The sequence below is a fragment of the Aspergillus bombycis genome, assembly GCF_001792695.1.
Source record: "Aspergillus bombycis strain NRRL26010 chromosome Unknown contig00017, whole genome shotgun sequence".
Classification (NCBI taxonomy): Eukaryota; Fungi; Ascomycota; class Eurotiomycetes; order Eurotiales; family Aspergillaceae; genus Aspergillus; species Aspergillus bombycis.
The window spans coordinates 14616-37221 of NW_019170019.1; the positions used below are offsets into that span (position 1 = coordinate 14616).

Consider the following 22606-nt stretch of genomic DNA (forward strand, 5'->3'; position numbering starts at 1 on the left):
CATGAGCACCTGCACACCTGGAAGCTAATTCATGTGCGTCCCGGAGAGCTCCGTTTCTTTTCAAAATTTATAGTGCCACCAGTACTGCGAACGAGTCAAATGAAAATCACATTCTTCCAGCGATCAAGCAACTATGGATCTCCACCGCGACCTGCAGGCCACCTGGGATCATATCCTAAAATCATACAAGCCAGGTGCAATCGAACTGACGGGGGCAATTATTGCCCAAATTGTCGGCTTTATTATCCCAGCAACGCTTTACATGCTGATCGATACCCTGTGCCCCAAGTTCTCGCAGAGCCACAAAATCCAGGGAGCCCGCCGACAACCGACACGCCAGCAAATCCTGCACTGTGTGAAAGTTTCACTGTTCAACCATCTCTGGGTAGTGGCACTTCATGGCATACTGGTTTGGCTCACTGGCCTGGACCACGCCACTCTGAATCTGGATCCGACAGTGCCCCCTTGGAGAGAGTTCATTGGGGACTTTGTCTTTGGCCTCCTAGCACGAGAAATATCGTTTTACTACATCCACCGTGCTCTACATCACCCGAGTATCTATGTCTATATCCATAAAATGCACCACAAATATATTACCCCTGTGGCGTTCGCAGCGGAGTATGCCCATCCGGTCGAGCATATCCTCGCAAATGTCATGCCAGTTACGCTGCCTTTGTATCTCAAAGGCGCACACGTCCTGTCGATTATGGCATTTGCTACCTTTGAGCTCTGGGAGGCTGCGGCGGACCACAGCGGGTACGACTTTTTGAAATTGCCACCGGCCGAACTGCATGACTTGCACCATGAGAAGTTCCGCGTTAATTATGGGACTATTGGATTGATGGACTGGATCCATGGGACAGATGTTGTGGGGTGGGATAAACCCAAGGCGAAAAAGGCGAAGAATGATGAATGATTGAACGGAGAAAGTAAGCTGTGGAAAGCCGCGACTTATATTAAAACCGCAAGAATGGCTTACTATGAACGAAGACAAAGCAAAAGACTTCTCGAAAACATTCTTTCCCGAGACGGCAGCTCGACTTACCCACTGTCGAGTCCTAACCCCCGAGCTGGTTGGGGTTAAGGGCTTCAGATTGAAGCCTCAGCATCTAGTCGACCGCCTGAAGATGCTGGACGTGATGGGCATGGGTTATGAGATGCTTAGGAACATTATTTATGTAAATAAATACGAACTTTATGTAGACCATAAGAAAAAACACCCTACTATTGCTCGCGAACAGCTCAACTAAAGCTCTTAGTCTCAACCTATAGTATCAGGAAAGTCAAGTCGCGTCAAGAACCCCATATCACCCAGCCCCTGACCTATATTTGCCGCATATTCTTCCCAACTGAAGAATGGGGCCTGCAATAAGTCGTGATCAGGGTGATTAAATGTATCATGAGTCTGCGGTATGTTATTTGGATGCAACGAAGGATCAACATTAGCAACTCCATCCTCTGTATGCTGCACGTCACTGGGGACCACCTGGTGATATGCAGTCCGGAGAAATCGTAGGGTGTTGCTCGCAGATGGACTAACTGTAGCCATAGACTCCAGAACGCTTGTGGCTTCTTTCCAGGCTTCTCGGGCTTTATCTATAGCGGATGGAGGAATCATTGATGGAGCGGAAAAGGAAATGAGGAGCACTATTGCGGCGGTTGACACATCTAGACTAGTCAGTAATGGGGGAACAATGGAAAAGAGAGATTATGAACAACGTACAGAATCCATTGTACCACCATGCATCAGTGGCAGGGGTGTGATAGGTCTCGTGGACTAGGTGCGTGAGGTCAATAGCTGCCATAACGCAGGCGGTTGCGGACTTGGTAGCCATAGAGGAGTACAAGGTGTTCCGAGCGGTGAAGCTTGGAGAGGACAGGCTCTCTTGTGAGTTAGACTCGTCTGCAGACTCGCGCTCCCGTACTCTTGCTGAGTAGAGTTGGGTGAAGATAGGGCGGTGTAGAAGGAGGTGGAGATGTAGGTATCTGTATAAGTGGGTAAGGAGGAGTTACATAGGTAGCGACAGAGCCGAGGGGAAGCACACCTAGCATGAAGAACGTTTCGTTGCTTAGCGATTGCCTGATTCAGCCCTCTATCTGAATGCATGGTCGAAGTACCTGAGCTCCACTTGAGGAAAGACGGAAGGTTCGCCTCGAACAATGTGAGTTCTCTTTCGGTCGCAAGGACGATATCCAGACCCCCCAGGCTCTTAGTTGAGGGCTCTGGTTGATGCTGATGTGACTGGCCACGCCAAGCGTAGTATACATCGGATAATATCCTGTCTAGAATACCGTAAAGCTTAATGGCCTCAGTATAGAATGCCATCAGTGATGGGTCCTCGGCCCCATCTTGACCGGACGTATCAGAGGTATCAGGTGGAGGAAGAGGGGCTAAATGAGTCGTCATGGTTGGCCTGCCATATGTCATGCTCAGAGTGCTGTGGCTATATATTAGCACAGGATGGGGAAGGTTAAATGAATACGAGCAGGACTTACACATCCATCATCACACAGCCATGCCAGGTTCGCCGCCGAATATCAGATTCCAAAGGCGTTAAGGTGGCCAGAGTATCCGACTCATGCAGTCCTAGGCCCAGGGCAACCCTGCAAGCAACCCCAATAGAATTCCAACATCGGCTGGGATAAGGAGAGCTCTGCAGAAAGAGTGCCGTGATTAATAAAGTCTGAACTACACCAAGTGTATTGAGATCAAGCAGATCAAGTCCGATAAATCGCTTCGCTCGAAGGAAGAAGGAATTTGCAACAAGCTCGACTTCCTCGGGGACAATATCTGCAAACTGACAGCCCAAAGCAAAGATAGAATTTAATGCAGCATGGAAGAGGATTGATCTAGACCCAGATTCCGCGCCCGAGCCCAGTCCAATTCTCATATCTGTGAGAGGGATCTCATGTTCATCCCCAGCACGCCAGAGATTTCTATACGCTGCTTCAAAGGCAGGACGGTGGAAGAATGGATATAGAGTGTATACATGGTCGAAAAAAGATTTGACGAGGTGGTCTGCCAGTGTCCGAGGTGGCAGCACAAAATCGTCGTACCGGTACTCAGTGAAATTGTCCTGAAGAGTACTGGACATACGTTCCGAAGACGAAGCATTCGCTGGTCGCGAAGGCATGGAGTGCCAGGCAAACCGCATAAGCGAAGCGGTGGATGAAGTACCATAAAACTGGAATCGGGAGGATTGCCGCCTGCTTTCATCATCCAGGGCCATGATCTGGCCCATTCCGGTGACGTGCCCTCCTCCTTCATCAAACAACGGCGATTCGTAGGCTCCTGCATTTTGTGTACACTCTGTAGCTTCTGGTACTGCCGTTCCAGACTGGCTGTTTGCGCTTTCACTGAGTGTGGATAGCACCCGGTGTCCCGGTGTGACTCTGACTCCGAAGCTTGTGGGACCCGGATTTGGTCCAGCAGTTTCACCAGAGTGATGGGGAACCGTCAGGGAAGGACTGCCCATCTGAACTGGGATTCCACCGTGCCCGTTAGGTTCGCGAAGAGGCTCGCGTCGAGCCTGAGGGCCCGATGAGGAGTCGATGGAGACCCCAGCCCTCAGACATGCATCTTCCAGTTCCCTGATTCGCTGACAAAGAGTCTGATACCATCTGCTTTGCGTTAGCTTGAATTAATCATTCTCATTTATTTTCGTCAATGCAATGATTAATGCTCATTAGACTCACTCGTCTCTGCCGGCGGACCGGGCGTTATCCGTATTGTAGACGCACTGGTCAATCCGATACGCCCGTCTCGTGCACGGCCCACAGATAGGTTTATTCCCGTCGCAGCGGACCTTTTTCTCCCTACACGACTCGCATGCCAGGGCAACTTTCCGGCGCGTAGTAGTGCGTCGCTTCGAGTCATCTGCAGCTTTCGGTGGCATTCTGTAATGAGGGCAAGATCCAGTGCCCCGAAGAGCGCCCGAGAAGGCTCATAACAAATCAGGATCGCTTAATGTAGAGAGTCCGAAAAGGGATGAGCCTTTAATCGTTATATCTTGCCTGCTAGGGGCGCAAGGATTGTCGAGCCGGGACAGTCCCGGCTCTACGTTACGCACTGATATCTCCCTTGCGGGTGTGGGGTTGTGAAATCCAATAGCAGTCTGAGTAGCCATAATTTACTTTGGGTACAAGACTATTAGATACAGCTAAGTAGAGTCAGCGCCATGGGCTCCGCTCAACGGAAGCATTCCGGTCGCTCTTAGACTAGAAAACGGTTGACTACTGTTAATTACTTAAAATTATGGTATTTAGAGCTATAGGTTTATATATTATATTTTTTTTAAATTGAAAGATAACAAGATACATAAGGAGCTAATATGTAAATTAGGGCTAGCCTGTAATTACAAGTATCATGTATAGAACATATATATATATATATATATGTATGTATAATGATAGGCTTGTAATCCTTTAACCTAGTTGTGTAAGTTTTACCCGTTAAGAACTAGGCACTTTTGACTATGTTGTCGATACTGGCATTAACTACGCACATCTGAAGTTCGGAGGTCGCACTTGCTCTGGCTTTGTTGCGGTCCCAGAGCCCGATCTTGATATACAGGGGCATAGCACAAACGTTGCTGCCATATTCGGCTCTCGTGCCTGAGACATCGTCAAAAAGACGCAGTTGATCGTCAAGATATTCCTTGGAGAAAGCGCATACCTTCCCACCTTTCTTCGTCTAATCTTCCGGAGTAAATTCGCTGTTAGGCTGACTAAAGGGTGTACAAGTCTTCTATCTCGATTATCCTTCTGGGCTACGTCTGGGATATCGACGATATTGTTACTAAGAAGTACCAGACTGCTACCGCTATCAATATAAGTATAGATTAACTATATCAATGATTCCAATACCAGTCAAGGATATAATAATCTAGTAGGAAGGCGATATCTTTTCTGAAGCATTCAACTCTCTCGCCGTGGCGGCCAATACTCTCAGTATGACTACTATTGTCGCTGCTAGAAATAAAGATGTAATTCCATTATTCCTTATCTACTATGTCTCTATTAGCGCAGGGGCATGTATTAACTAATCTTTTATTTCCCTTTGCTTTCTCTATCCAGGTATCCGCTAATACCACCAGCCCAGTCTCGAGCCCGAACACTATTACCGTTGACGCCATCGCCCACGGGAATATCAAGGTCTCCTTCTCTAACTGGGTCGTTGCTCTCGATATCTTTATTCTGGATATTGATATCCTATCTATCTATATTGGGTCCTCTATGGCTATGACAACTATGGCAAAAACGTCCATCGCCAGGCCGCACTTCTGCAGCCTCACCATGTATATCAAGTTACTTGAGTCCTGCCCCGGCGGGAAGGCAATCGCCGCCTGTATAGATGCGCTGGCCACTAATGATGTAGTTATTGATAAGAGCTCTGGGTCGCCCAACAAACTGGCCTTTAATAGAGGTGCGGCCCTCCGCCCAGTTGTTCTATTTAACGCAACTTGGATATAGAGTAGCCGGAATGCCAACAATTGATACGATAGTATATTATCTAGACAAGGCTGGGAAATTGCTCTGGAGAGATCCTTTTTCTATATCACTCCTTACTATACTATTTGTACAGTCATTCAGATATCTGTACCCTGTAGATATACATATAGCAGATAGCAGGGTCGCTGATATATAAATATTGCGAGTACTCTCACTTTCTTTGCTACTTGATTAGAAGAATACACAATTAAGCAACACTAAGTATCATCGGGCTTAATTCGAGTCAAGTTATTGTTCTAGCTCTAATCTCTAGTATAGGCGGCCTGATCTATAGACAGATATAGAGACCGGGTGTTGAGGCCAGCAGTAAATCCTTCGGAGCGAACTAGATCTATATATATACCGTGGACCGTTTGTGTCGTCTACCTTAGCTTCGGCCGAGTACATTATATTGGCCTGCACACTACAACTGGATTTGTACACCTTTGTAATATCAGAGAACCGGGATCTTTATTTTACAAATACTAATTGGCTCCAGGATCACGTACAGCCCGAGTATCTGAGTATTTTCAACCAATTAATAGTAGGCCAACCAGAGTATACCATCTACATATTTTAAGTAATCGTGACTTTGTACAGCAGCTCACGGAGATAACTTCTTGATTGATAAAAAAAAGGCTAGATACTGTGGCAGATAGTATATTAATAACTAAAGTAAACTAACAAAACACCCTATACAAGTCCAGCGAACAATTTCGAAGATAAGCTGTACTTAATATTATAGACTTTCTGACTCATAGCCTCGATACCCGTCAGGGTAGAAATAACCCAGTTATAGAAGATTTTCGATATACTATCCTGCTCTGTAGTCCTCTCTAGTAATACTGACCAGCACTTACAGACCAGATAACCCAGTATCAAAGTCAAAGAGAACACATTGGCCTCCACTCGTAACGTAACACAGATATTCACTTTCCCACACCAGGGGATTCACTGAGACGCCTCCGGGCTGTCTTAATACATAGATCGACTTGAGATGGTATTAAAATTCACCAAGTCAGAGAAATAAATAGTAGCAGAACCTCTAGTGGAGATTTCCTAGTAGAAATCTTGATACAAGTAGAACTCTGGAGTTCAAATATAATTCAAATAAGAGAGCTTTGAAATATATTATCATAAACTTAATAGCCAGGGCTTCAAGACTCAGTATACCACACTTGTGACAATCCCTTCCGGAGCAAATCTATACTAAACTGCTAGCAAGATACCGATATCTCTAGTATAAGGATAGGATGGCTGTGGATCATATTGATATTGTCATATACATAATAGAGCACGAGGCCGGAGACAATAAGAGCAAGCATTCTACGCGGTTTATCGTGATTTTACTAGCCGAGTACTTCAGAACCGCCTCTCCCTTATCTTCAAGACTTACTCCACCACAAGCAACGATATAACCCCGAACAAGCCTAGACAATACCGTTAACGGATAACAGAAGGTTCTCAGCATCAAGCGTAGATTATTACATCCCTTCTCAGAGATTTCCAGAAGCGCTATCCACTATAGACCCACTGCTGATCCTCTGTTAGAGCCTCGAAGAATAATTTCAATAGACCCGATTCCAGGTTCCAGCACTAAACAGATACAGCAAATCTATAGTTCAAATCCTGCAATCTACACGCGTAAATGAGATCTATCGCAATAGTAGCACAATATTCTCTAACAAGAGGGGGCAGTTATACAACACTCACAGCCAGCTACACTCAATATACCAGACCTTCACTCCCGAATCAGTCGACACAATACTTTTCTCTTCTCTTATTCTTCTTACTCTGGGCCATTTTGGAGCTTTCTATATAGCTCATCCCAATTTGGAAGCCAATACAAAGCTGTTAGAGCGCGATGGCACTATCTATTATCAGTTTGAGAATCAGTCTACAAATTCAACCATCGAGATCGTCAAGAACTCTGAAATATAAGAGACCACCCCCGGTGTCAACACCTACTCAGGGTACTTCTCTGTTGGCGAGAGGATAGACATGTGGTTTTGGTTCTTTGAAGCCCGCAACAACCCTGAGGCCGCTCCCCTGGCTACATGGTTCAACGGTGGCCTGGGCTGCTCCAGCATGATTGGCCTCTTCTAGGAGAATGGGCCATGCCAGCTCTACAGCGGGCCCCTCGAGCCGGACCTAAACCCATACAGCTGGAATGAGTACGCCAACATGCTCCACATCGACCAGCAAATTGGAGCTGGGCTCTCCCATGGTGTTGAAATGGTTGTGTCGACATATACCGCCGACAAATACGTTTGGAAGTTGATCCAAGCATTCTAAAATCGCTTCCCAGAGAACCAGAGCCGTGACTTTTCTCATTTGGACAGAATCATAAGGGGTCACTACGGACCAGGGTTCGCAGCCTACATATTGAAGCAAAACCTTGCTACCCAGCAGGGCAAGGAAACAGGAGAGGAAATCAACCTGGTTGCCCTCGGCGTCAACAACGGCTTCACCCACGCCGCCGACGTCTACAAGTCCTACATTGACTATGCGTTGGTGAATCCTTATCGGCCCCTGATCACCCTGGCCCAGGCGGCGGAATACTACACGGAATACTATGCAGCATGTTTGCCCGCGCTCAACAAGTGCCCGAGCCCGACCGGCGGAATGCCGCTTGCGTTGCTGCATCGGTGAGACGCTACGAGCTGATTCAAGGGCCTATCGCATCAACTGCTAGCTTTGATGTACGCGCCCTCACCCAGGACCCCAACCCGCCCAGCACCTATAGCAAGTACCTCTTGCGCTTAGACGTTGTCAACGCGATTAGCGCTCGCTCGCTGTATCCAGAGTGTCCCATGACTGCGTATGGGCTCTTTTCCGCAACTGGAGATAGTATGACTTGCTCGACCCCATTTACTCAGAGATGCTAATGTATCAATGATAGGGTATCGGTCATATATCCAGTAGCTGAGCAATATTGTTCAATCTAGCGCGGGAACTTTGCTGTGGGCAGGCTACGCAAACTAGATTTGCAACTAGCTTGGGTTGAAGGAAACCGCTGACAAGGTCTCCTTCAATGGCCACAACGAATTTGCCAGCAAAAAGCCAGGGGATTATACCGTCAATGGAGAGAAGAAGGGAGCGTACAAGTCAGTTAGCATCCTCTCATACCTGCGTGTCTTCGAGGCAGGCCATGAAGTGCCGCATTACTGTACGTCAACCCTTACCTGGGGGAGATACGAGCTACTAACCCCCGGCAGAACCCGAAGTCTCCTTGCAAGAATTTAAACAAACCATGGAGGGAACCCCCATTTATTCGGCCTGACTAGGCTGGGCTGAGAGATGAAGCTATTGGACTTTGGCTGCATCTAGAGGATGCTCAAGTTGTTTACTAAAAGGGGGGGGATCCTTCAAAGTGCCCAGGCTGGCTCGGTCTATAATCGGTGCTTCCATGATTTATTTCTAACCTTATCATTAATCACATCCCTATTAATGCTTTATCACACTACCTTTATCCGATATATCTAATGTACGGGTCTCCCAAAAGAAACCTTAGTTAACACCTACATATCTAAGGATGAATTGATTGTTATACTCAGGTTACTCTAGTTTTCTATTTGCTTTCCCTTTTCTTTCTAGAGACTATATGACGTGAATGTAGTGTTAAAAATAAATAATAGATTCCATGATCCTTCTGAGTGCTAATGGCCTTAGAAAACCCCCGGTTTGTATCGTGTACAATGACGGAAATAAATCACTTTTCTCAAGGGAGCTACGGTGATGAGATATACAGGGATGTGAGCGGGATTCATGGATTTCAACTGGCAAAGAGTGCCCTTAAAGCCAAAGTCTCCCTAAGCACGGTAGGAAAGGAAAAAAAAAGAGAGACAGAGAGAGAGAGGAAGCTCTAGCATGACCTCGGTAGACCACACTTTTCGAAATCTAGCTGACGATCTGAGTTAAGTAGGCGCCCACTCAGTATGCGAGTCCCGCGACTTCAGCAACCAGGCCACAGCATCACCTCTTAAACACGCACTCATTCCCTTATTCTAATAAAGCGGACCAACCCTCTCCTCACAGAAACGATCAAGTAGCACAGCTCGCCTGGTTCGGGGCTCACGTTAGCGGGAAGGAAGGCAAGTTGGTCTTCTGCGCAGATTACATAACGCAGTCATAGTTAACCCGACGGAGTAGGGGCAAACAGACTGGAGATAGGGTTCTTGTGTGGGTGGTGCAAGCCATGATTGCCAGTCAGCAGTTTATGCAGCTATGTGTCACGCCATGACCAGCATGAGTGGTGGCTGGAAGTATTCAAAATTCTGTAATTGCAGGTTATGCTACGATAAGAAATGCCGCAATGGTATGAAGTAAAGAATGTAATCGAATCAGATAAACTTGAAGGTGCCATTGAGACAATAGAAGTGAAATACTACCAAAAACCCACTAGGAGCGTGGGAAAATCCGTTCGCAATGGCTACATAATTGAAAGACGAAAAAGGAATATGAGGATGTACTGGCCATATCTCCTTTCCCCAACGCATGGGAAATAGCCGTCGATGGGGATTTGATGCGGTAGGATGAGCCTAATCATCCAGGCCTGCCGAGAGCCTATGCTTGACGAGTAGGTCTTTGGCGTTATTCGAAAGGACGTCGGGGCCCAGTTCCGGGTGGTCGTGTGCAAAGGCGATGTAGCCGTCTTTGGAGCCTTCAATCGCCACCGCAGGAGCATAGGGATAATCGGATCCGTACAACACATGCGATGTATCCGTGTTTAACAAAAGCCCGGTAAGTTGGGTCTTGGTGGTACTGAGGGCAATGTCATAGTAGAAGCGGCGGAATTCAGCCTTGACCTGAGGTATGGTCACATTCACGGCACTGGCAATTTGTGGTACCAGAAGACTTCCCAATGCACGAGTGGATAGGTATGGAAGGGTGCCGCCTGCATGAGATAGAATCAGGTCTACATCCTGCGTGCGTGTGCGAACCCCGCGAAGGACCAGGTCGACGGCCGCGCGAGTGGTCTGCTGGGGGTAGTCAATGATAGGCTGTGGCAAGACCCCAGCGACAAAGGAGGGATTCACATCCATGACTCCAGGATGCATGAACACTAATGCCTTGTACATGTTAAGTCTCTCCCAGATCGGATCAAAGGTCGGATCGCCGGGTAACATATCCCCATACGCAGTATACATCCCAACCCCAACAGCTGCCTTTTGAGTCTTGAAGATATAGTCAATTTCTGCTAGAGTGCCGCTAACATCTCGCCAGTCTGGAAGAGCCCCGAAGAATTCTATATGAGTGGGAGCTTCCTGCGTGATGTTCGCCAGGAAGTCATTGACGTTGCGACAGAGGGTGCGAGCCTTTTCCCCAGTTCCTGCGATAGGAACCCCAGGGGTTGACAGAGATACGACGGCCTTCTTAGACCCGACAAGCTTCATGCTGCGCAATGTCCCTTCCAGGGACCACTCGGGCGTTGGGAATCCGGAGGGATCACCACCGGCTGCGGCCACTGCGGCAACATAGAATGGAGGAAGCACATGGATGTGTGTATCTGTCAGGTGCCACGTGTCGCGGAGGTTGTGGCGGTGCTTGGTTCCATGAGTATGGGCACTACCTGGAAGGCCACTCAGAAGTGTTGCAAAAAGAAGGTTGCTCGATATACGCATGTTTGAGGTAAAGACAGTAAACGGTCGAGTATAGAGGCTAAAGAAACCGATAGGAATAACAAAGAAAGAGAGAAGGAGCACCGAGATCGCAGAGGTTATGATCGCTATACTCTTGGATTCAGAGCTGAGGGCGATATGCAATCATATTTATATTTCCATGGCCCATGATAGGGGGTCCCAAATCCATTCGCTTTCAACTGGTTGCAGAGGGGACGCGCGGCGAATGAAGATCTCCAAATGGCTTGCCAGGGTCCGACACCAACCAGAACCCGCTTGGTTTCAAATATCCTGGAAATTTGGCACTGAACTTATTTTCTCCTCGGTACCGCTCCGGCAAGGACAAGGGTGAGGAGGACTGGGCCCTGAGGATGCGTCCCGGTCTTGCTGGAGGACTTGCCACAAGAATTCCCGTACTAATTGCTGTTATGCTGCGATTCGATGTACGTGTCTTTATACTTCCATCTCTTGAATGAGTCTTGTGAGTTCCGGGCATAATTGCTTCTCGGAAGCACTGGAGGTGCTGGCCAAGGGGCATTCTTACTAGGATAATGTGATGGCTTCTGCGTTGCTGTTTGTATGTCTGCCCTCACAGCGAAGCCCTCTTTTAGCATTTCTTCACCCGGTGCATCTATCTCTGGACGGCTGGTCTTGGGAACGCCTCGATAGGACTGGCCATACTTCTGCTCACACTAAAAAAGGTAAGAAATGGAGCATCTGGATCGTCATCGGCAAGTACTGGACATTTGCTGCCCAAAATTCCTCTGAATCAACCCTCCTTCTAGTTTCAGTGCTTGTTTCACCATCGCTCGCTACTTCGTAGGTACAGCTAGCGGGACACTAATCTCTCAACGATAATATTTCAATGTAAGAAAATTGACGGCTTCTGTAATTTTCTCAATCAAGTCCCATTGCTGCTCCCAGGGAGTGTCGGGAGGTCTTTTGTATTTATACTGAGATATATTTAGGACTCCACCCTCGGGTATTTATTGCTCAGTTTGATCTCTACAGAAACTGCTCTGGTGTCAACTGGCCCTGGGTACTCGGGACTACCAAAATCGCCCCAGGATCCGTGTACCATGAGACTTGGATTGAGGTTCGGGATGTTTCCGGGCCCTGTATGGGGTCAAATCCTACCCTATTACTGTCTTGCACAAAGGTTAACTCACAGTGTGGAGTAAGACCTGACCAATATGAAAGCGAGAACCAGCAAGAAAGAAGTCCGGAAGACTTGACCCGCGCATTTAAAATCAGCACGGTTCCGGATCACAGCCGGTCCCTCACAGGCAATGCAGAACAGGCACATTGGAAAAGAATTGAGGACATGCTGTTAGTTAGCAACGGTCAGGTTTAGGGCTAGATCCTTGAGCGTTTTAGAAAAGCCTAGCCTGTGTACTGATAATCCCGGACTTCACATGTGTTGTCTCGGAACCATTGTTGGTCAATCCATCAAGTTCTCAGTGGTCCATGGCCGGGCCAACCACACCTGCCTTGGGCGAGATTCTCAACGTTTTATTTTCACACTAACAGTGCCGATACTGAACCCCCTGTTGCTAGCCAGCAGACACCAACCGGGTCGGTTGGCCTTCCGCCATTTATACAGTATTTAAAATGTTTGTCCTTTCCATAACTTTATCTCTCAGAGAAGCAGGCTGACGGTGATAGCTCTACCCCCTGCAAAGTCTCCACCCCAGGGATTGCCTATTCTTCGTCTTCCATCTAGACACAGATCCTTGGATATACTATGAAATCATATCTCTTTTCATCCAGCCGCAATGGCATCGGAATTGATCAACGGCTACCCGGTCAAGTTGGTGGGGATGTATCCGAGGTTGAACATTGCGAGGTGATAGATTCCAGTCCATCATCGTCAAGTTTCCAAAAAAGCAAGCGACAATCTCTTCGGCGACACTGCACAAAGTTCCGGTGGTTCTATATTCTGGGTGGGGTTGTCGTGTTGGCAATCATGCTACCAGTCTTGTATGGCCCATACCTGCTTCCTCTGAATAATAGCACTTACTGTGTTCTTAGTTTTCTAGTGATACTCCCTGCCATAGCTCAGCGAATACTAAATCAATCATCCCTCACCCTCATAGCAGCCGATATCATGAACCCGCGCTCTCATTCGGTCGACCTTACTATCAACTCAACTTTACATCTACCCGTTGACATTCCAGTACGCATAGATCCTCTGACACTAAATCTTGCATCCGTACACGGTTCAAGTAACAGCCCATTCGCCCAAGTGTACATACCTGGAATCACAGTTGGCGGGACGGCTGTTCTAGGGGTCCAAAACCAAACTACACAATTGAACAACCAGCAATGGCTTGAATACGTCCGGTCCATGATATTCGAGGAAACCGTTGCTATGTCTGTGGCCGCAAGAGTGAATGCTTACCTGGGCAAATTAAAATCAAGTGTTGTCTTTAATAAGGAGATTATACAGAAAGGTTAGCTGCACCTCCTGCACAAAAAAACTCTCGCGTTTCCGAATTGAAAGAAAACAAATTCTGATGCTTGATACCAGGCCTGAATTCATTCTCGGGCTTCTCCATCCGGGATCCCCAATTACTCCTCCCTGCCGCTGACAATGGGACGAACTTCATTGCCACCGTATCCCTGCCCAATCCTTCGGTCATGACATTGGAGATTGTAAACACCCCTAAAAAACCTGTGACCAAGTCGATCAGCTGACAATCCCTGCAGGGAACTGTCGTATTGGACCTGAAGATTTCTGAGGACATAATTGGCAACGCTACGCTCAAAGATCTGATCATAAAACCAGGGAATCAGTCAAGTCCTTTATACGGCATACTGAACCTAGAAAGAATCAAGTCGAATGCCGGTACCATTATAAAGGCCCAGTCCGATGCTTTGGAAAATGGATACCTCCTTATAGATTCTGTGGTGAAGCTTGTGACGTATGACGGTGTTGAGGTACCGTATTACACTGAAGCAATGAACAACTTAACTATGACAGCAGAGTTACCGCTTGTCGAACTTGGGTTGAACACACTAGGAGGAATGCTGGAAGATAATGGTATAGGCTCACCATTTTCGTCACGGCTTCGTAGAGCTGATGGCTGATTTCGGAGACGAGGTGTGGAAGGCTCCTGGATAATAAAAACCATGCACTTCACGTACAAGACCTTGCATAATGAGATCCATTTAGTCATGGGCACTAGAAATACACCACGGCGTGACTAGCCATCAAGAAAGTGGTAGTAGTAATAACATCTTTGCGAGAGAATGTTCCCTAGATGGTCTGAATATCTCCACCAGTTCCATGATAGGTGTGCTTTATCGCGCGCCATATGGAAGCCATCTAATAACCTTCTTGCTCTCTGATAGTAGCGGCTAGCCTGATTACCTGAGTAATCTCATATACGAAATCTTGTGAAACCTTCAAATGATCGCAGTAGAGTTTCGTCTACTTGAATTCTGAGTATGTCCGGAGAGACAGTGTAATTAGCTAGTCTATCAATCCAAATAACACACCATAAGATAAATATGACTGTTATGAGCGGTAATAGATATATGGCAGAATGTGATCCTGCAGCTATTCTTCAAGATAATCGACGCAACTTCGGAGGTTGAAACTGAGGCCTACCCTTGGTCGAATACACCCAAAATGCCCACATTGTGTTTGTTTCATTCCCTCTTCGTGCTCGTCGAATACCTAGCCGAGACTACTTGATAGTAGAGCTAGATAACTTGTGACGCGGCAGACACAAGCTAGAATTGTGTTCGCTGGTAGTGATGTGATGCTGGACTTGGGCCAAGACCTTACCGGGATAACGTCATTAACAAGCTCCTGAGCCTTACGGACAAATTCAGGCGTTAATAGGCCATATGCGTTATCTAAAAGATATGTCAATTAGGATATCAATTTTAAAGACGTAAGGGGTTTGGCCTGTCCAAGAAACTGGGAAGCTCGCCGAGTAAGCTGGAAACAAAATCCGGAGCCAGCATCTTGGAGGTTCCGTTGACTAAATTCTTGAACTCCTGGCTTGTCAGGGCGTGGAGCAAGTACGTGAGGTCATTCATAATGTTTTGGACATTGTACTGATTTTCCGCAGAAAGGAGCTCCTTGGTAACTGCAGGAGAGCTGGTGACATCCCCTAAAGACCCTTCAGATCCAGCTGTCGCTCTATCAGGTCCTTTGTAAGCTGCACATCACCCATATTCCCTGCTAGCGCTGCTGCTTGTGGCACAGGATCACCTGCTCGGCCAGCCGTGACAGTCAAAGGCAATATGACGACAGAGAAGGACATAACGCACCTCTTGGTTTAGTTTTGAAGTCAAAGTTTTCGTCAGAGTGACGGCTAAAGCCAGACTGAGCCGAATCGACAGAGTGTCAATATTAATCTATCGCCACTCTAGTTTGCGAGAATGATGTGCTCGGCAAGGCCAATTTTGGATCTCGGGATTCAGTTTGAAATGGGTTTTTAGATCGTTTGGATGGTGCTTGAAGACCCAGAACTACACCATCACGATGTCAATGAACGATAGCAACAAAACCCCTTAGATATCATCAAGGGTTTGATTGTCTCCTCAATCACCATCGCTCTTTTCTCCGAAGCCTTTCTCTCTACGGGTTTCTGGTACCCATTCTGGGCTCTATGCTGGGAGACTGCCTGCATATCGACCCGTCACAAACACTGAAACCCACCACGGCACTGCTCACCGTCCTCATTTCGCCGATAAGTCATCGAACCGCAAAACTCGTCTAACAATCGCCCTGGCGGGATGCTCTGTGGGAACGTTTCTGATCGCCACTGCCCCTTCCTGTACGGTCCCATCTTTGTAGTCGGCTGCGTTGGCCAATGTGCTGACGACTTTGTTCATCATGGTGGCCTTCAATACCACACTTCCGGTTCACCTCCATGACATGCTTGGCTGGGGGAGGGTGCCCACAGGGATGATGTTTCTGTATTTGCAGCTACCTCTGATCCTTCTTGGCGGTCTGATGCATACAGTACGCGATCGTATCGGGCTGAAAATCCCGACGGCGGCGGTCTGGGTTCTCTGCGCACCGCTGCTTTGGTTGCTGGGCGTATGTGGCGACGAACATTTCCCCTAGGCCAGGACTGGCAACAATAGCAAACAATTATTTGTTATGTCTATGTTGAGCTTTTGTGAAGTCTCGATGTTGGTTCGTGGTGCTGGCCCAGTGCAATTTGCCCTTAAGTGTCTAATCCCCTGGACTTTAACGGGACAGTACTGATGTACGGGAATCAATAGGTGTAATGGCCCTAATGATTTTAGTCATCAGTTAACTCTAGCAAGATCCACTAACTGGTTCGCAGGGTCCTTGATATAGGCCCCGGGCGTGACAAAAGGAGGGGTAGCTGGCTACGTATAGCAGCTAATCATTGGTGGGTGTCCGACGAGGCCAGGTGGGTGCAGGGCTACGCTGGAAAGACATCGTCGCCCAATCAAAGAGACTACACTCTAAGTACATCTGCCTCCTGTGCACTAACCTTGCAGTGTTATCGAGTCTAGTGTAGCAATATACTATCGACTCCATAATCTGATAGACCTCGAGAAGAAGGGGCGACAGTTTTTGAGTGTCTGTATAAAATTGTCACTCCAGAGAGGCTGGTATTACTGGTACATGGTAGGTAGGACTTAGGTTCTTTGATGTATGGAGAGACATTTGATGAAGCAGTACATCCTCTTTACTATAATAGCGTTCGGTGCTGGTCCGCGGCTTCAATGGTGGCACTACATTATAGTATATATAGCTCTAAGAACCATCAACAATATAATCTCTGTGCCGCTGGACTTTATCTTCTGATATCTATTATCTTTCCTGTCAAGTACGATATAATAATACTAAGGGATGATCTATCTTTCTGCAGCCAAGATTCGCCTGAATTCGCTAGATCTAGATAATACCACCAACCCTGTACACAGTATATATTGTGAGCGTAGCGCTGGAATACTATTTGATGTAGTAAGACTATCTTATATTATTTATATTTGAGTGGTTCTTTGATTAGATAAATAGTCTTAAAGTAACTATAATACTATATATCTCCTAGCATAGAATACTCTAAGATAAATATTATTAAACTGTTTCTTATTCGCAAAATAGTAACAGAAATACAGGGATTATTTCAATTTCTGAATATACTCCCTAGTTATATATAACTTCTATTATATGTAGAAACAGGTATATTTTAATGATATTACGCTGGATTTGGGTTTAGATTGGATTTTAATATTACAGTTTTAAACCCGGAGCGGGCTCGGAGCGTGCCGAGCGGCGCACCCGACCAACTCTAGTAACTCTAATCGTAGATGCTGAGTCCTACTTAATCCAGATCCACATGCACCCGGCCACCCCTTCTAGGTTAGGAGAGCTGCGCGGATGCCAGGTTCTCGTTCTCCACTACGGCTGACTACGGGATTTTTCGCAATCAATTTTCCGAAATGTGCTCTCAAATATTATTTCGAAATCCTAGATGCCGAGGCGTGTTAAACTGTAAAGAAATTATGTAATAGTTATACAACCCCCTATCAAAAGACTCTGGCACATATTTTTCCGCCATCTGGAGAAATTATTGCTTAGGACAGCCATCTCCTGATGCAGAATGCAGTCTGGGGAAACTTCTCAGCTTCGTCTTTTTATAAGCGGTTATTCTTTATGGAAGTAGAGCTGACTAGCTGGTCTGGGCTGGCCAGATGACCTGGCAAAATATGTTATGTCCCTAAAGCACTCCCACGGCGCTCAGCTGGTTGTCAGGACCTCTCTGGCTGTTTCCCAAGAGCTAAAAGTACTGTCACCCCTAACAAATTAGACAAAGAAAGGTTAAGCTCGCGTCTAGCACGCTTGGTAAAAGTAAATGATTGGGAGAGTAAGCATCATCTAACGTGATATGATCTAGCGCATACCTGAGGGAATAAATCAAAGAGGGCGAGTTGATATTGCTGTTGCATCGGAGTCCAAGTCACAGCCTTGATTTAGATAATGGAAACACCATTGCTTGGCGCACTAGCTGGAAATGGATCAATAGACCCACCCGGCTGGGCGTTTCCGATGTGATAGCCACTCAGCTGAGTAGTAATATCAGCTTACCAGCATCCATGTGCTTATGGTATGGACATTTTAAAGGATTGCATTGTGCACACGCAACCTATACAGCACATCATCCAAACTATAATTTTACTGAGCGTCGCGGGCAGCTCTCCAGGATTTAGAGAAGTTTGTGAAGTGTTTAATATTGTGGGGATGTACATCAACCTAACCCTGCTCTGTTTTTATCTGGTTCTGGTTCATATACTGCGATTCCGTCGCCGGAGATTAATTCAGAACCGATACTCGAAACGCTATCTGAAGGGGGAATTAACAGACGATGATGCATGGGAGATATTGACAACTCTAGGACAGCTAGAGTTCCCGGCAATGTTTCAAATAGGTTTGGAATATGCTTTATTCCGGGTACATCTGCTTATTTTCCTGCTAGATGATTTATGTCGATTAGGAAGAATAAAGCATCGCATGCTAATGGCCCACATATTAGACCTATGCGATTCCCACCATTTCTCGGGTTCTTCGAAGGAAATCCGATTTTTCTTCACAGACAACCTGGTATAAGCGATATTCGGACACGGTGGCTTTGATGGTCGAAGCGCTAGCAAATTCACCAGCGTCCCGACGTGGTCACGAAGCGATTGCTCGAATGAAATACCTACATCATGCATATCGGAAATCGGGTAGTATCATTGAGGATGACATGCTTTACACACTCGGGTTGCTCACGATCGAGCCCGCAAAATGGATCGATCGATATGAGTGGGATCAGACTAGTCAGATGGAAAAGTGTGCAATGGGTACCTTCTGGAAAAGCTTTGGCGACGCTATGGAAGTCAGCTACGAATCTTTGCCATCAGGTAAGGAAGGGTTCAAGGATGGCTTGCAATTTTTCGAGGAGATTGGGAGATGGTGCCGTGACTACGAGATGCAAGCGATGCGTCATTCGTCTGGCATCAGTGATTTACAAGATCAGCTGATACGGAATGTTGCCCTGGGTGGTGTACCCAAGATATTCCACAACCTGGCTAGAAACATGATACTTGTTTTGATGGACGACCAGCTGCGACTATCAATGGGGTCAGCTCCCTCGGCCTGCAATTGCTAACCTGGCCATTCGAGCTAATGAACTTGATTAGATACCGTCAGCCCGCTCAGTGGGTTTACACTCTAACCCACACTGTATTGCTTGTTCGGAAGTACATCCTCCGACACCTTGTCCTGCCACGCCCGTTGATCTTTCGACAGTTACGAGTAAACCCAGATCCAGAAGAACGGTCTCCACACCCAGTACACATTTGGGAAGCCCATCCCTATTACGTGGCCCCGACGCTTTGGAATCGTTGGGGGCTATATGCCTGGATTGCATGGTTCCAGGGACGGCCTCTTCCGGGCGATGATGGTGATTGGTTCATGCCGCGTGGATTCGATACGCGCGATATAGGGCCGTCCTATATGAAAGGAAGAGGCAGAAATTATGCGAGGGAGGAAAAGGCAAAATTTGGAAAGGGGCGCAGGGGGCAGTGTCCGTTTTGATTCTGAAAAACAAATACATAGTGGCTTAATAAAGGTAGAGATTAAGCTTTTACAGTGTTACACCCGAGGCTTTGTCCAAGAACTCTGCAACCAGTTAGCATATCTTGCTTAACATACCTGATAACTAGGATATACTAGTAATCAGTGACAGCGCGGGTTCTATATATACTGGAGATATACAGTATAATATAAACTATTGATTTAAGGTAGAAGGATTAGATCTATTAAATATATATATTTAACAGTTAATAAATTATAAACAAGTGGTTACAGACTCTTGTCTAGTGTAAGAGATATTGCCGGGGCCCGATATTCCACAAGGTCAAAAGGCCATATAACTCGGGATCGTTGATCCCGAATGCCCTGGTGTTATCTAGTACACTAGTTTTATTAATACATTTTCTTTTATTCTTTTGATTCCTTTTCATCAGGTCTCACTACTGCGTAATGCAATGCAATCGCTGGCGGTACGAAAAGCTTGATTATAGTGAAATACCATTGTACACCATAGAGATACTCGTCTTGCTAAACTTAACGCACCTTGTTCCCCGTGTTCATACATATCGTTGGTGACTGTAGGACTGTTACACGGTAGTTACACCTGGGACTCAGCTACCAACTTAATGCTAGTATATATAATCTTCTAGTTGAGCTTGAATATTTAATAGTATTATAGTCTACCTGCAGATATACAAGATATTTTTATTGCCATCTCTACTGTATTAAGGTACTAAGATATTCGTATCCTGTAACAGCCTCCGCCAAATAACGCTATGTATGGAATTCATTTGATATAACGCATGCCTCAGGCCATGACAAATTGACAATCACCCCCACCCGCATACCTAAATCCATCTAACGAGCCCTTTTCGTATGGTTGGGGAGATAATAAGCATGTCGGCGCTGCAATAACGTTGGATCTACTAGTGGCTCGCCTTTATGTTATGTATTTATCCTATAGAATGATCGACTCCATGTGTATTCCCTCCCGGCCGCAGAACGTATACGTGATATCTAACCTGGCCGCAGACTGCCCCCTTGGGATATTTATATAAGACAATGCCTCGATCCTCTGCCATACAGGAATTTGGTCCATGTACTGTGCCATTTGCTCCTCCCCAGCCGCACCCTCTTCAATTTCGATAACCCGCTCAACGACCCTGGCAGTAGTGATGCTATCCCAAGTCGCCTCTTGTATTAGCTGCCGCCGCAAAATACTCAGGACCTCACGACGGACATTGGGATGCCGGCACTTGGTCCCAATTATGTACAGAACGGGGATGAATCCGATCTCGGGAGTAAAAGTCGACCTTGCCGACCCGGAATACTGCTGATGCGCCGCCGCTACCTTACCCGCCAATGCGACGCATTGCTGGAACTGGGGCAGGAAATTGTCATAGTCCATTTCTCTGCCAGGTCCGTAACCACCGAGGAGAATCCATGCGATAGTATGTTGTAAACGCAGGAGTGATACGAGAGGGTCAGTTTCAAAGTCTGACTTAGAGGGGCTGCGTTGTTGCAGGAGGTTTTCGAAGAGGCTCGACCACGTCTCCAACTGCCCAAGAACGATGTCCTTGAGTGAAGAAGGTAACGGCGGAATCACACCTGTCGGGGACATTTGTTGCTCTGTGTTACGCAGCCTCATTACCTGCGTGAGGAGAATCTGGAGGTGGTCAGCAGCTTGGTCGAGTGACCGAAAGCTATTGAAGATGAGTGCAAAATGGGACATGAATGTCTCTTCGACGTTGGCTGGAGTCCAGTCGACCAGAAACATGGCGGCCTGCATGTCAAGACGACGAATATGTTTGGTGACCTGGCAGATAATCGCGTGGACCTCCGAGGATGGGGCATCACCGTAGTTACAGTTGTTCAATGTAGCGTTGTCGATGTTACGCGAGAGCGCCACACCTCCGCGCACGTGTTTCAGTGCTTGTACATCGTTGCCAGCCAGATGATCAAAGCAGGTAAAGAGATAACAGACCAACAGCGTAACAGCTGTTATCTGGGCACTGTCACCACCTTCCAGGTTCAGCAGAAGCTGGATGGCGCGGTTATAGTGAAGCAAAGGAGCCTCACCCGGGAGCCGGTCTTTTAAAAAAGACGATTCATACCCTCCATCGTTAGAATGACGATCCAGGTAGTTTCGGTGAACTAAGGCCAGAGCAATTGCAGCATGCCTTACTGATGGCACTGTTTGGGAGAAGAACAGGAGAGTGTTCCGCCATGGTTCGCAAGGGCGGTATGCATTCAGATGCTTGATCGAAATATCCTTGAAAAAGGACATTGCCTCTGCCTGGGTTGACCCAGTCACGGGTAAGATCATAAAGGATCCGAGATTCTGCCAAATGAGGCCATGGTATTTCGAGTGCCATTGCTTTGATTCGTACGTACTGATCGTGGTACCGGGGTGGTCACAGCCGTAGCTATCTGCTCTGTCGGCAATCTCCATGTGATCATGAGTGGTTTCACTCTCGGTCTCCTCGGGCTTGAATGCGAGGGGCATTTCACTATAGCCATCGCAGGTGCGACCTGTAGAAAAGCATTTCGAGCATGACGGCACAGATAGATCGCATTTCACTCGTCTGATCCTGAGGGATGTCAGTTTGGATGTCTTGGAACCAAATTGACCGCTCTGTAGCAATACGTCAAGTCAAGTCATACTTGCAAGTCTTACAGCCTAGTCTTGACTTTGGAGCAAACTTGCGAGGCTTTCTTCTCCAGGCTTGATTGCCGGTCTTGGTATCCGTGTCTTTCATCCCATCTATCACGGTGACGAGAGCTGTCTAATATTTGCAGTTCGGACCGTCTCATGCAGAGGTCGATTTCAAGGCCACCACGAGCCGTAAGCCACGACCTGCTTGCATTGACCTGGAAGGGGAACTGATGGGGCACCGATGAAAGTCCACGATGATGATCT

General features: G+C 47.0%; 8 protein-coding genes across 8 annotated transcripts; 4 read left to right on the forward strand and 4 right to left on the reverse strand.

The window, feature by feature from the left end:
* Positions 1–133: 133 nt before the first annotated feature.
* ABOM_002081 (sterol desaturase family protein) lies at positions 134–916 on the forward strand (the record flags this gene model as incomplete). Its single annotated transcript, XM_022529211.1, has 1 exon — positions 134–916. The coding sequence occupies one exon, from the start codon at positions 134–136 to the stop codon at positions 914–916; it is 783 nt and encodes a 260-aa protein (XP_022391893.1).
* Positions 917–1261: 345 nt separating this feature from the next.
* On the reverse strand, positions 1262–3896 carry ABOM_002082 (uncharacterized protein; the record flags this gene model as incomplete). Its single annotated transcript, XM_022529212.1, has 5 exons — positions 1262–1668; positions 1724–1986; positions 2046–2438; positions 2497–3621; positions 3697–3896. The coding sequence occupies 5 exons, from the start codon at positions 3894–3896 to the stop codon at positions 1262–1264; spliced, it is 2388 nt and encodes a 795-aa protein (XP_022391896.1).
* A 3778-nt stretch (positions 3897–7674) lies between these two features.
* ABOM_002083 (uncharacterized protein) lies at positions 7675–8415 on the forward strand (the record flags this gene model as incomplete). The annotated part of the gene is made up of 4 exons (XM_022529213.1): positions 7675–7766; positions 7833–8000; positions 8072–8340; positions 8393–8415. 4 exons carry the CDS (start codon positions 7675–7677, stop codon positions 8413–8415), a joined length of 552 nt encoding a protein of 183 aa, XP_022391895.1.
* Positions 8416–10031: 1616 nt separating this feature from the next.
* On the reverse strand, positions 10032–11114 carry ABOM_002084 (amidohydrolase family protein; the record flags this gene model as incomplete). The annotated part of the gene is made up of 1 exon (XM_022529214.1): positions 10032–11114. One exon carries the CDS (start codon positions 11112–11114, stop codon positions 10032–10034), a length of 1083 nt encoding a protein of 360 aa, XP_022391898.1.
* Positions 11115–13218: 2104 nt separating this feature from the next.
* On the forward strand, positions 13219–14201 carry ABOM_002085 (DUF3712 domain-containing protein; the record flags this gene model as incomplete). The annotated part of the gene is made up of 3 exons (XM_022529215.1): positions 13219–13564; positions 13642–13766; positions 13821–14201. The coding sequence occupies 3 exons, from the start codon at positions 13219–13221 to the stop codon at positions 14199–14201; spliced, it is 852 nt and encodes a 283-aa protein (XP_022391897.1).
* An 804-nt stretch (positions 14202–15005) lies between these two features.
* Positions 15006–15388, reverse strand: ABOM_002086 (uncharacterized protein; the record flags this gene model as incomplete). Its single annotated transcript, XM_022529216.1, has 2 exons — positions 15006–15235; positions 15295–15388. 2 exons carry the CDS (start codon positions 15386–15388, stop codon positions 15006–15008), a joined length of 324 nt encoding a protein of 107 aa, XP_022391900.1.
* A 575-nt stretch (positions 15389–15963) lies between these two features.
* Positions 15964–19689, forward strand: ABOM_002087 (uncharacterized protein; the record flags this gene model as incomplete). Its single annotated transcript, XM_022529217.1, has 3 exons — positions 15964–16170; positions 18644–19233; positions 19293–19689. The coding sequence occupies 3 exons, from the start codon at positions 15964–15966 to the stop codon at positions 19687–19689; spliced, it is 1194 nt and encodes a 397-aa protein (XP_022391899.1).
* A 955-nt stretch (positions 19690–20644) lies between these two features.
* On the reverse strand, positions 20645–22500 carry ABOM_002088 (Zn(II)2Cys6 transcription factor; the record flags this gene model as incomplete). Its single annotated transcript, XM_022529218.1, has 2 exons — positions 20645–22321; positions 22390–22500. 2 exons carry the CDS (start codon positions 22498–22500, stop codon positions 20645–20647), a joined length of 1788 nt encoding a protein of 595 aa, XP_022391892.1.
* Between the last annotated feature and the right edge of the window lie 106 nt (positions 22501–22606).